The sequence below is a fragment of the Corvus kubaryi genome, unplaced genomic scaffold, assembly GCF_017639235.1.
Source record: "Corvus kubaryi isolate FWS band 111438036 unplaced genomic scaffold, C.kubaryi_AGA036_p1.0 134, whole genome shotgun sequence".
NCBI lineage: Eukaryota > Metazoa > Chordata > Aves > Passeriformes > Corvidae > Corvus > Corvus kubaryi.
In genome coordinates this window covers 358,036-371,280 of record NW_024580668.1, presented here as the reverse complement: position 1 = coordinate 371,280, position 13,245 = coordinate 358,036, and the positions used below count along the sequence as shown (strand labels likewise).

Genomic DNA, 13,245 nt, shown 5'->3' with positions numbered 1-13,245 from the left:
CATTACTGGTGATGCCCCAAAGTAGGCACTTCTTGGCTGAACTGCATTTAAAGTTCAGCTTCTGTGTGGACAGGATAGGTTTGCAACTGGAGTGACTTTTGGAGCAAAGTCCATATTCATGGTTGAACATAAGAATGTGGAATAGTTTATCTGAAATAGATGTGAAGTCCACCCAAATCTATTACCTGTCTCTGGCAACAGCCAATAGTAGAATTGTCAGGGAAATGTATAAAAAGCTTACAATAGGTCAGTATTGATTTGTCACACAGATTACAGATTACTGTAACAAATTAAGGACAGATCAAGGACTATAAGGGTTTTTTCCCAATGCCATACCCTGTTCTTAAACTCCTATATCAATCCTGAAAAATGAATTTCCATAAGCTGTTGAAAAGTTCCATGTGTGCTTATTAGCCAGCAAGTGTGCCCAGGCTATTTGTCCAGCTGTGCTTAGGCATGTTTTGCCAGAGAATTGGTGGATGTTATGCAGATGACTCATTTGTTTCAATTCCAGTTCAATTCAGACATGAGAACTGGACTAGAGTTAATTACATGATTACTAGTTAGTAGGCTTTATTTTAGCCTTCAAGAGTTTTCTGGACCAGCAGTATACAACTTCACATAGCTAACAAAGACAGCTGGTCCTATCTGTTGTGGGGGTAAATTGGATTATTTTAGGTAATGGTCCATCTAGGTTTCCTCTTTGCCATCGTATTGGTAGGGCATTTTTTGAGTCACCAGCTGTATAATATTTCTCTAAAAAAATACCTTTCTGCACAGCCATTGTTATCCACAGCAAATTTTCTTCCACTGATGTCTGGCAGAACTGTGCAGACTTGATGGCTGTATGTCAGTGGTGAATGAAATGCCACTTCCTGTACCTTAGGTGTGGTAAAGTGCTTTCTGACCATAACACGTTTTAGAAATACAAAATCATGTCAAAAATCATCTGAAAGCTTTGTGTCTGAAGTAACATTTGTTTCTTTTTTGATTGTAGGGTTGCATGCTTTTGGGAGGCAGAAAGACAACAGACATTCCACTAGAGGGTTATCTGCTGACTCCAATTCAGAGAATTTGCAAATACCCTCTTCTGCTCAAGGTAAATCAGAGAAAGTATTTCTGCAGATGGTTGTTTTATTCTTGGAATGATTCTACATTTTTTTTAGCCCTGACTTTTGTTGCCACTATTGCTTTCCTGATTTACACTTCTGAAAGTTGGATCCTTGAAGAAAATGGCTTTTTATGGGTACAGGCAAAAAGCTGCCTGATGCTGGCAGGCTGCTAAATCCTGTAATGGTCTGGGTAGAGCAGACAGGGTGACTTGCTGACTAACCAAAGCCTTTTGACTTCAGTGCTCTTCAGATGTTTATTAAGGCTTGTGCAAGCTGTTTTAGCCACTTCTGTAAAGCTGTGTCTAGCTAGAATTGTGCCAGTGTTCTGAGGGACTGGATGGCTCTGGGGACTCTAAACGGGATATGTTTGTCATTACAAGGTCTCTAGCCTGATGGTGATCAAGTCATTAATGATCAAAATCCTGTATCTTCTGACAGCTGTTTGGCAGCTTGTTTGAAAACTCTTTGGTTGTCTCAGATGAGTTCCCAATGGGCGGGTGTCATTTCAGAAATGACTATGGTATGTGGCACTAATTGGCCCCCTTGCTAGGATTCTTACCGTAGAAGATAAAGCATAAAAGACCTAAAAAGAGCTAACTTGCCTCTCATCCTTTCAGGTCAGGGCTGGGTCACCTGCCTGATGGGGACAAGGAGAGGGAAAAGGAGAAAGCAGTTTCTGGGAGAGCTTGCATCCCCCAATGGCCTTGTAGATACTCTGTGGCTAACAGCCATCAATCTTCTGTGATGTCAGTCTCTTCCTCAGCCAGAGTAACACTGTGTTTACTAAAACAAAAGTAATAAAAAAAGAAAAAAATAAAGACTTTCCCTCATATTTTGAAAGAAAGGTCCCTTTCTGAGTTCTGGAAGAAAGTAAGAATTCTGTGATGAGCTGGTGCTCTTAGTTCTGGGCTGGTCACATGAGTCAGCCATGTCGCGTACGGCTGTTGCAGTGCTGTGTCCATCCCTTCAGCGCCGTTGAGGATTTTCATAGGTACGAGCTGGTTAACTTGATACTCATCTGCTGTTCCATTTAAAATTGTAAATTGCTTATTTCATCTTGTAAATGTTTAAATGGTTTATTTCCATCCAGTTGCAGCTTTCAGAGACAAATTTTCAAAATACGCCTTTCCTGCAGGTGGAATTATGTTGTCTGTACAGCTGAGCACAGATCCATCTCACAGCACAGTCACGGACTGAGCTGCTGGAACCCATGTGCATACAGCTAGTTTACTAGTCAGTCTATCCACAACTCCACTTACAGTTTGAGCAAACAAAAGCAGTCTAGACACAGCAGGAGAAGCTAATGGGTGAGACTGCTACAAGTATTTCTTCCACAGCATTAATAATAGTCAAGATGGGGCCAGGATGCTTTCAGATCAGGAAAGCATATAGATGGCTCCAGCTCTGATTTGTTGTCAGAGAGGACTGGTTAGGTAGAGATGATTGAAAACCTAATGATGCCTCAGTTTAAGTGGCCTTTATTTGGGGTTATTGTGGAGAGAGTTTGGTGCCTGTCTAGTCTGTGGATCTGCATGATGAGCAACATCCATGTGTGCAGAAAGGGAGGTTCTGTGGCATCCAGTACAGTAAACAGGCCAGGGGATGTGAGGGCTTCAAAATGTGAATTCCGGACCACGGATTTGGATAGTGTTTGTTTTCTTCTTTTCATCCTGTGGCGTGTTCCAGGACTGTTACTTTGCTGCGTGGTCAAGACTGAAAACAAGAGTTGGTTTTGCTTTGTTACAGAGATCCCTTTTCTATAATCCAAGAAACTGCAACCAGATGAAATAGTGGCTGGGTTCTTAATTTTGATCTCTACATTTGTGCTGTTACTAAAGGTGAAGTTTTAATTTCCAGCAGATTTTCTGTCACGGTTACCATTTTTATGAAGAGAATCATTATTGGTATAGATAATGAAACCTGAACACCAGGTTTCTTCATCCATTTATTCCATGCTGGAGACATCTTAATCCAGCCAGAGTGGTCAGTATCTGGTGTACCTTACTATGATTATCTAAAAGTGATCTTTAACCAATTTTGTCCCAAAATTTTCTGGACTTTTTGGATTAAATCAAAAGATCACTGTTGGTACTTCATATTTCTTATCTTTTGCTCTGTGTCTTTGATACACTGGTAGTAGCTCTGAAGTTGCTGTGGTTTCATGTGCTGGGTCTGGTCCTGCAATGTGGGGACCAGCAGTCATCTCTTGAGCCACACAGGGCCATCTTAGAGAACTTCCTACATTACTTCTGCACCTCAGTGCCTCTGATTTTTCTCTTAGCATTACTGTGTTGCTAAATCACTCGTTGCTAATTAGGCCTGCTTAACTTCTAATTTTTTTGGGAAACATGGTTATGAGTGCTGGGACTCTATCAGTTTGGATAATCTGTAGACCTTTTTATCTACTGACGGTAGCTTGACTGGCAAATTGAAATTTCTGTGCTGTTTTAAAAGCTCTACAAAATATTAGAATGGCAAAAGATGCCAATACTACAAAATCCTCTGAAATTTCAGGGCTTTTAATCAAATCCTACAAAGACGCTGGCTCCAGGAAACACACCAAGAAGAAACTCATACTTTTGATTACAAGATAGTAGCATCATTGGTGCAATGACATTTTGGTATTTTTGACTTTAAATTTACCCCTTCCTCAGCACCATTCTAGGGCAGGTCTTTCAGGAAGTGTGAGGTTCTGTATCAGGGACTGGAGGAATGACAAAAGACTAGGAGAAAATAAATATTTCTAAGCTACAATTAAAATCTTTTAGTGTTAAATGGCAGCTGAAGTCATTGGGCTCTGGGGATCAAATACTGGTGGAAATAAACTGTTGGCTCCCCCGCTCCTTGATGTGTACACCTGTATATGTCAAAACTCCTGGGGATCAGACATCCTTTCTTGGAAAGCCAAAGCCAATACCACCAAGAAACAGTGTTTCTTGCCTTCAAACCACAGTGGGGTAAAGATGAATTTGCCCTCCCTGTGCCTGCCCTTGGCTCTGGGGCAGCTGACCCAGACCCACATGTACCTGTTGAACAAATGGCCTTGCAGGGAGGAGCCGTGACCGGGCATCTCCTGGTGCTGCATTCCATTTCTCTATGGATTTCTTCTTGTATACAGGCTGATAAAAATCACACAGACTGTTCACTTAGTTGAAGATTCCTGGACAGGAAATAAAAGTTTTAAGAAAAAGTGAAGAGGAATTAGGTTTTCATTAGGCAACAAATCTGCCTCAGTCAGTGAGATAATACCATCACTAGAAGTTGCTTGGCTCAGAAAATATCAGTGACCATTATAAAGTGTGGTTGATTGTGATTCTCAAAGGTAGTGAGTTTGTAGCAAATAAGTTGTGTCCTATTCAAGACTTATTTGATAGTTGCTAGCATGAAATTACCAGAGTGGACACAAATGTCTCAGACATGAGAACAGTTAAGGGAAAACACAGGTGGATTCTGTTTGTGCTGACCAGGAAAATGGAGCTCTCCAAGCAAGGGAAAAAAAAGATAGATTTAAAAATAGCACAACCCTCAAATGAAATGTTTGTTCTCCCTTTGCTACTGAATTTCAGTTATTGCTCCTGAAATAGCTCTTTTGTATTCATGGGGATTTGATCTTACTTTATCTAATTCCCAGGGCAAACAGATACTATTGTATTCCAACTGATGAGAAAAGTCATAGACCAGAGCTAGCCTACTTTTCCCTTTTACTTTGTTTTTAGCAAGAGTTTGTGAACATCCAGATTTTCTGGTAACTTTGATATGACCTTGTCTAATATAAGTATTTAGTGTAGCCAAGGAGGTGGGTTTGATAAAGCTAATATGCACAAGGTAATTCAGACTTCTTTGTGTTTGAAAGTAAACTGAAGTAGTAGGGTAAGGCACATATTTTAAATACTGTAACTACTTTTGATTAATATCATATGTGTGTGTGTGTGTTCTTCAGAATAATAGCATCTGGCATGGAGTTGGTTTGGGTCCTAATTAAGTTAATTAGGAATAATACACTGGAATATCTCCAAGTGCTGATCCACTTTAAGCATTGCAATAATTTTCAATGAAATATGGCATCTTGCAACGAGTGACTTTATGTTTTCTCATCCTCTGATGAAGCTGTTCAGTTTTTTTTAACTGACAAATGATGGAGACAGAACAATGATTCAAATGATGGTGATTGATAAATTTCAATTTTATTTATACTTTCACAGTTTTTGTGGCACAAACATTGGAGGTTTGAAGTGGCTGACTGTAAACAGGCTTCTGGTTGGGTTTTTTGGTTTGGGTTTTTTTGTGAGGGAGGGTAAAGTGGGTTTTTTTTTTTGTGGGTGAGGTTTTTTGGGGGCTTTGTTGTGTGGTTTTTTGGTTTTTGGGGGTTTTTTTTGGTTGGGTTTGGGGGGGGGTTTGAGTTTTATCATTTTGGTAGCTTTTTCTCTGTCTAATTTGCAAGCCTTTTGTGTGGTTTGAAGGATGGGACTCAAACCTAGCTATGGCATTTCATAATCTCTGTACAAATAGAGAAGTAATGATATTAATATTTTTGCCCCAATGCAGTTCTTGTCTGCTTCAGACAGAATGCAAGAAAATTAGTGTAGAATTTGTCAGTCAGTAAATTCGTTCCTTATAATTGAGGAGGAGGCTTGGACTAGGGTCAAGCTAAACAAAACTGTGTTGGTTGTGATGGGCACTGGTTTTTGGGAAGAAGAAAGGTAGCAGAGGTGAAGGGACACCCAGATCTTTAGGGCATAAACCGTGTGAGCCACTGGGAGCCAGCACGGGTCTGTGGCTGGAGAACTTGCTGAGCAGATGTTTCCAGCAGGAGGGTTTGGGTGAAGGCAGCTCTGTCTTGCCCGTGATAATTGTGGGACTCTATTAAACTAGTGTTAACCCCACTGCTTAGGAGTAGAAGGAGCTGTTGTGTAAACCAGTCTCTGAACAAAAATTTTCTTTTCCCCTTAATAGAGTGCATTTATGTCAGCAAGGAGCAAACCCTGGGGCAGTGGTGATCATGAGTTAATCACACCATCGTGTGGGGATTAGGCAGAGTCACTTGTGTCTCCTTCCTCTGGCACAGGAGGAATGTGCAGCACATGACAGCCGCACCCTGCTGCTCCTGAGAGCCCAGAGTTCACAGGGCTTGGGCCTTGGCTGAGGTCTGGTCTGTTGAGGGTTTGCTCAGACTCCAGCCAGAAGTGCACATTCCACCTCTGATCCTTTAAAAATATCGGAGTGTACACATTTCCATGGATGATTAGGGCAGTAATCATGTATTGCTTCATGTGGGGCAGAGTCACTGGCCCTGGGAGGGGCAGAAAAACTTGTATGCAGAGAGCAGTCACCAGAGTCAGAATCCCCTGGAAAGGAAAGCCCAGCAGTGAGGCCTTCATGATCACTGCCTGCACTTGGAAAGGGAAAGATGGGAAGTCAGTGGTGTGCATATAGAACAGGATGAAAGAAGGTTACCTTATTGTCTCCCTCATCTCTCCATTCCTCTTGTAGCTGTTCAAGAAACAGAACCTTCTACTTGGCCATAATTGAATATATTTATCTTGGGGGGGGGTTGGTTTTTTTTCCTCCCCTTCCCTCCCCCAAGAAAAGTTGTGTTGCTCTTAGATTCATGACACTGTGTGGTTGAAATCCAACCCTATGTAACATAATACTAAAAATTGTCTATTTTCCCTACAGAGCTGTAAGGAGCCCTGCCAATTTATAAATCATGCTTTTGTCTTCCACGTATGCATATAATCACAAATAACTGCTGATATTTATAAAACTGGAAACATGTTTTTATTGCATTTTAGATCAGCATATGTTATAGGTTTGGTGGCACATTGAAGCTAATCTGTTTTATCTGATCTACCATTGCTTGTCAAGTATTTACCCTGCAGAGACACTGACATAAATTACAAATTTTAACAATATGCAGAATAAAAAAAACTATTGTGATTGGCAGGTACACAGAGGAAGCCTGATGTGACATTTATTTTCTGGTTGGTTTAAGTGGAGAATGAATTTTATACAGGCAAATATTACAAACTGTAAAATACAAATATAAAACAGATATAAAACATTTATGTTTACAGAAAGGTGGTTTGGGTTTTTATTGCAGTTTGTTTGGGTTTTTTTTAAGCACATTTTGGAGCTGAACTGTTGATTAACACAACTTTTTGAACTGACAAACAAAGAAATACGTTGTCTTTTGTTGTGTCTGTAAACCTGTGTTGCTTGGCAGCTCAGCTGGGGCTGCAGCTCTGAAGCTGCGGTTGGTTTGTGCCCTGGGCTGTGGCGCAGAGCAAGGCAGCCTGGCAGCAGTGATCTGCACCAGTCAGTGCAGTGTCAGCATCCCTTGTATAAAGTCCATGTTAAGCCATGCTGAATGTCCTCAGGAGAATAAAGATAGGGGGAAGGAATTTTTAAAATAAAGGAACGTGTAACTTTCAACTGCAAAGTGTGTTTGCTGTCAGCTTGAAGTACACAGTCAGTATTCTGTAGCAAGGGAGGACATGGGGAAGGATGTCAGAGACTTCTTAAAAAACAAAGAAGAAAGAAAAGTGTGTTTTATGAATTAGTTTAAGAAACTCTTTGCAAGAAGTAGTTTTCTGCAAGTGGCAGCAACCTCATTTCCTGGTCCTATTGGTGCACAAGTTGCAATACATGAGATAGCAATTCCAGACGACAACGTCTTTGGGCTTTGTGGAGGACAAAAGTTACCCAGGGATTGCCATCTGGGCTGTCTTTTAGCTGCCTTTCAAAATGTTGTCAAATGCTCTTAGAGTTTACACATCATAAATGTGTCACTAAAAGAAATAAATACCCAGAGCTCTCTCCCTGTGTTTTGGAAGTGCCAAGCTCTGCTCTTTTGGGAAATGGCGGTGTCAGGGCAGCATGGCTTTGCCTTGGATGGCTTCAGACAGGGCTGTGGAGGAGCGAGTGCCAGTCCCAGCCAGCACCCTCCCTGCCTTTCCCAGCCTCCTCTCCTGCTCCTGGGGTGGGACTGGCGTGGGGAAGATGCTGTTTGTTGCAGCAGGATGTGCTGTGAATGAAGAGGTCTTTCTCTGTATTTTGGTGATATTTTTGACAGGGATGTTTAGACAGTGCTAGTGTGTACATACCTGTTTCCAGTGCCGTATGGGTGACACTGGAGCTGCAGAACTTCACTGATTTTTAGTGAGAGTCATCTATGTTGCAACCATGGAGCAGAGGCTAGCGTCACCAAAGCATAACACGTCTCCTGCCTTTGCTTTTTGAACATTGACTTTTCTTGGCCTGACTTTCAGCAAAAGTAGAGTAAAGACTTCCACAGGGAATTTCATTTGTGATATCAACTGACATTTGTGGCAGTGAGCCTCCTTTCCCTGTGCATCTGTTACTCTGTAAATCCCAGATGGGTTGAAGCAATCTAGCTCCATTCAGATCACAGTGCTGGGCAGGCCCTCTGGCTGTACCCAAACTCGTTCTTGTGTCTCATGCAGAATGAATGCAATTCAGCAGCACAGGACTTTTAAACAACCAAATAACATATTGAGGCAAAACAGTGAGAAAGTTAAGTATTTCAGTCTTAAACACCATATTATGTATCAAGATAAAATTACCAGCCATATTTTAGATTTCTTTAATGTATTCTTAGCCAGTTGTGGCTGACTGTGAAATACTATTGGTCTAAAAAAATTATTTAATTGTGAGTTGACAGTGGTTGCCCCTTTTGCCAAACTAGTTAATATTGTCAGGTCCTGAGCTTTGCTTCTGCTGTTTTTCCCTGGGTGGGGCTTAACTGGGCTGTTGTACTTTGAAACAAGTGAAGCAGAGACTCTTACAGACTCCTTCAGAGCAGAGATGTTGTTTGTCTCCATGTCAGGACACGTGCCCCAGCCTTCTAAACATATAAAGTAAACACATCTGACACAGCAAAACATACTTGGCTTGAGCTCTCTTAATGTGGCATATTTAACATGTGCAATTGCCTCATTTATTTAACAGCATTCATATTAACCCTGTAGATGAAGAAGGGAGAACAGCATCTACAGTAAAATGCCCCCAAATTCACTTTAATTTTGTAGTGGTTCTGGCATTTTTGTGCAGGATTGCTTGCTAATGCTCATACCTTTCCATGAACCACTTCTCAGTTTCTGTGTTTTCTCCTTTTTTAAAAGGAATTAGCTAAGAGGACTCCCTCTAAGCATCCTGATCACCCAGCTGTCCAGAATGCACTGCAGGCGATGAAGACAGTCTGTACAAATATCAACGAGACCAAGAGACAGATGGAGAAACTGGAAGCCCTTGAACAGTTGCAGTCCCACATTGAAGGATGGGAGGTAAGGATGCAGGACCAGCAAGCTCCCTGGAGGCAATTAACTGCACAGTTTAGTGGGCTGGAGTTTAATGACTCATGCTGTGTACAGGCATTTATTTGTGTTTCTTTTGTGATGTGTAAATGCTCTTGAAGGTGTGGGCAGCATCACTCCGGGGAGTTCAAAATTTAGTTTTTATTTTGTGTGTGCAGGCTGCTGCTAAATTGTAGCAGAACAAACGGATTATGAAAGAAAGGAAGGTGTTAGAGCTACAATGGAACTGATGTTTCAAATGGGCAAATCTCACTTGAAAGGCAGATAGATTGGATGAAATCCGGACTGGTCCAAGTAACAGAAGTTTCCATTCCTACAAGCCTTTAGTTTTTCTGGGAACTTAGAAATTTATTTCACTTAGCTTCATATGGTATGGATTTCTTGTATAAAAGATAAAGGTGAGATTAGCAAGCATTGGATTGGAAAGCAACTGGTCTATTTGTGTTTGCTCAGTGAAGTTACTCATGGATGTGTTTCTTGTGATGTGTTTTCAGTAGGTGCTTCTGTGTAGGTAGAAGCATTTACTATGGCAGGGAAAAAACTGAAAGGGAGGAAACTAGAATGTGAGGGGGAAGAGGAAGTGTCTAAAATTCAGTAGAAATACTGGGAAGTCAGGATGATGCAGGGGGTTGGCAGCTTATCTTATGATGACTTTAACTGAGGCCCTTGAATCAGTGGAGCTGGAAGCCTCTGAGAGGTGCACCATGGCAAGTCAGGGGTGTTAAGTGGTCTCATGAAGAGTTTGGCACTGGTGTTTAGTGAGGCTGACATTTAAAGTGTTGAGGCTGATCACTGCCAGCTGAGGATTTCTTAGCTGAGGACATTTTGTTAGAGGTCATGTAAACTTCCTCATGGCTGGACTCTTGGGTGCTCCCCATGAGTCTCTTTTGGGTTGTTTTTTATCTTTTGTGTATGTTTTAAACCTTGCTCATTTTCTCCCTGAAGGATGTTCTTGGCATCCAGCTACAGATGTGATAACAGCCCAGATATCCAGCTTTGTAATTTCTGGATAGCAAGCTCAGCAAGCAAAGTTGTATAATATTCTACATAGCAAGACTTCCAGAAGCAGATAAAACATTTCAGGTTCAATGCAACTCATGGGTGATTTAGGCAAGAGCCATGGTTTGAAATCTGTAGTCTGAAGCATGACTATTAAAGTGTCCAGGAGGCCATAAATAAAGTGATGTCCAAACTTACTGGGGGGTTTTTTTAGGGTTTAGCTTATCTACAGCAATATTTTGGGGCTGAAAACCCTTTCAGATTTGTTTCTGTGCACTGTTTTTGTAACACAGACATCTAGGTCACTCAGCTCAAAATTTAGAAAAGGAAGAAGTGCTTTTCCCTCCCAGTTAGCTGTGGAACATTTCTAAGCTTTTCTAGTGGCATATTGAATAGAAAATTTACTTTATATATCACAAATACAGGCTAATGTACCTGATAGCATTTTTTTCTTCTGTAAATATGAAAAAGTGTTAAACTGATTGATAGTGTCCAGTCTTCACAGTGCAAGGGTCTTAACAAATTGTGACTCTAGAATAAAGTGATGTTTGTAAATAACTGCTTTTAGTGCTTTCAGATCTATTTCACAGGTTATTCCTAATGAGAAAGGCTCCTAACTTCTCTTTCGGAAAGCTGCAATTCTGAATTAAATGAAGTTTTAGATTAACAACACAGTCCTATAAGTCACAGAGCTGACTGTAGAAGGAAGTCTGTAATGCAAATTTATACCTATTTTTAGTTTATCTGATGACAGCCTCTCCTGCCTGAAAGACAAAATTTCCCTTTTCTCGTGGCACAGATATGGATTCTGAAGCACTGGTGGCCTGTCTGTATGGTTATACACCATATATACTTATCAACAAGGCCTGCAGCTTCCAACTGTTTGAATCCAAGGCCTCTAAATTGTCAAAAAGAAGTGAAGATCAGCTTACTTAGGACCAAGTATTTTACGAATATAAGAGACGTAGCCTGAACATGGGGAGTGTGCAAGCAACCCAGCATGAAGGTTGTACCTTTTACAGGTGATTTGGAACAGGTTCCACCTTGACTAATGTTTCTGTTTAACTGGACCAGAGCTTTCACTGGTTTCTGTGACTTTGCATTTCCTTTCAACTGTGGCCCATCCCTGCTCTGATCGTCATCCTGTCAGTGCCACTCTCGAGTATTCCCAGCTCGGAGAACAGCATAACATCATTTTTCTTCTGCAGAGCCTCCTTGTTCTTCAGAGTCAGCTGTAACTTCACCAAGAGCAGTTGATTGTCTTTAGAGCAATTTCCTTAGTTCAACACTTTTTCTTCAACCTCTCCACCCACCGATCCATGTCTTCCTCTCCAATACAACTGTCCTGTCACTGTCCTGCACGGAGCAGATGCTGGCGTCACCCTGTCTGTTTCTGAGACAGATTGCAGTGAGGAGACATGTTCAACTGACCCCAGTCTGGGAAGCCACTGAAGGCCTTCAGCTTAGTCAGAAGTCTGCTCCTCAAAATGAGCTTTGCTCAGATTCATGCTTTTGGAATGCACAGAATCCTTGTAGCTGTATGCTACGGATTAGTTTCAGGCAGATCAATTTGATTCTGGTTAATCCTTCTGGGAAACAAAGATCAGTTTCGAAAAAGGGAGAGGGAAAGTAGAGGATGCATAAGGAGACTAATTTTTGTATGCAAAACCAGTTTTTGTTTTCTTAGTAAAAAACAAGTAAATACAGTGTTTCTGTTAATTATATATTAATATTTCTATGGGGACAGCTCCTCCCCACAGTGAGTTACTTTTCCTGAACAGTTGCTACATACAAGTAGCAAGTTCTCCCAGTCTGAAATGCATAGGGGAGCAAAACCCCGAGACCAGAACAGCATGAGTTGTAATGTGTGTGTTGGTGCTTAGGCAGGTTGATCATTTCATAATTGGCTGTAATTTGCAATTCTACCAGCTATGATGTTTTCTATTCTTCCTTCTCCCTCCCCTTCCCTGCAGCTTGATTACACTTAGAAAGGTGAGAAATTCTGCATTGTCTTTGAAACCATCAAATAAATCTTACTGTGTTTTTTACTATTGAAACAACTTTCAAATGGGTCTAAATGGGAGGTAGGTAGGCCAACAGCAAAAGAGGAAATGCATCAACAGTATTTAGACACCATCATGATGGGTCTGATGGAAAAATAAAGATTCATAGATTTTTAAGGTGAGAAGCAACTGTTGCAGTAATTTGCTTTACTTCCTGCACAGAATAGGTCAGATAATTTTACCCGGTGATTCCTGTGTCAGTAAAAGATTGATTCCAATTTCCGATGTCACTGTGCTTGTTGCCTTTCCTGTTTTGGGATCTTTTGGAAAATTAAGTACTTGATCTTGTGGTGCTCTGAAGTCTTGATTCCTCTGTGGGCAAATCACGTGATGAAGATGCTTTTCTATTGTACAGTCAGTTGCTTTCTGTTCTTGTTTGCATGTGTTCTAATAGGACTTTGGGGTCATAATTCTGAGATAAAGTGATTTCTCCTGGACATAGTAACAAGTCATTGTAAAAATAACAAGTTCTCATTACTGGACATAGTCAGTCTTTTCATAAAATGATTAAGAAACTAAAAACGTATCAGACAGCAGATGGAATTATTGCATCTAGCTGGTTCTTGTGTCATTCCGTCCAGAATATATAGAAACTCAGATGTGGAACACACAAATTGATGTTGCATCCTTGGTAGCCTTTCAAAGCTCTGGAGTCCCCAGCACAGGACAGACATTGACCTGTTGGAGCAAGTCCACAGGAGGCTGCCAAGATGATCAGAGGAATGGAGCGCCTCTGCT

The 13,245-nt window shown here is 41.1% G+C and overlaps 1 protein-coding gene across 4 annotated transcripts in view; it reads left to right on the top strand.

Moving 5' to 3' along the window:
- Window positions 1–13,245, top strand: part of PREX1 (phosphatidylinositol-3,4,5-trisphosphate dependent Rac exchange factor 1) — a 144,650-nt gene that overhangs the window by 70,444 nt on the left and 60,961 nt on the right. For all 4 annotated transcript variants that reach the window (XM_042044418.1, XM_042044410.1, XM_042044399.1 and 1 more), the window contains exons 5-6: window positions 998–1,099; window positions 9,254–9,415. In XM_042044418.1, coding sequence (XP_041900352.1) covers window positions 998–1,099; window positions 9,254–9,415 — 264 coding nt within the window. The remainder of the gene's footprint in view (window positions 1–997; window positions 1,100–9,253; window positions 9,416–13,245) is intronic.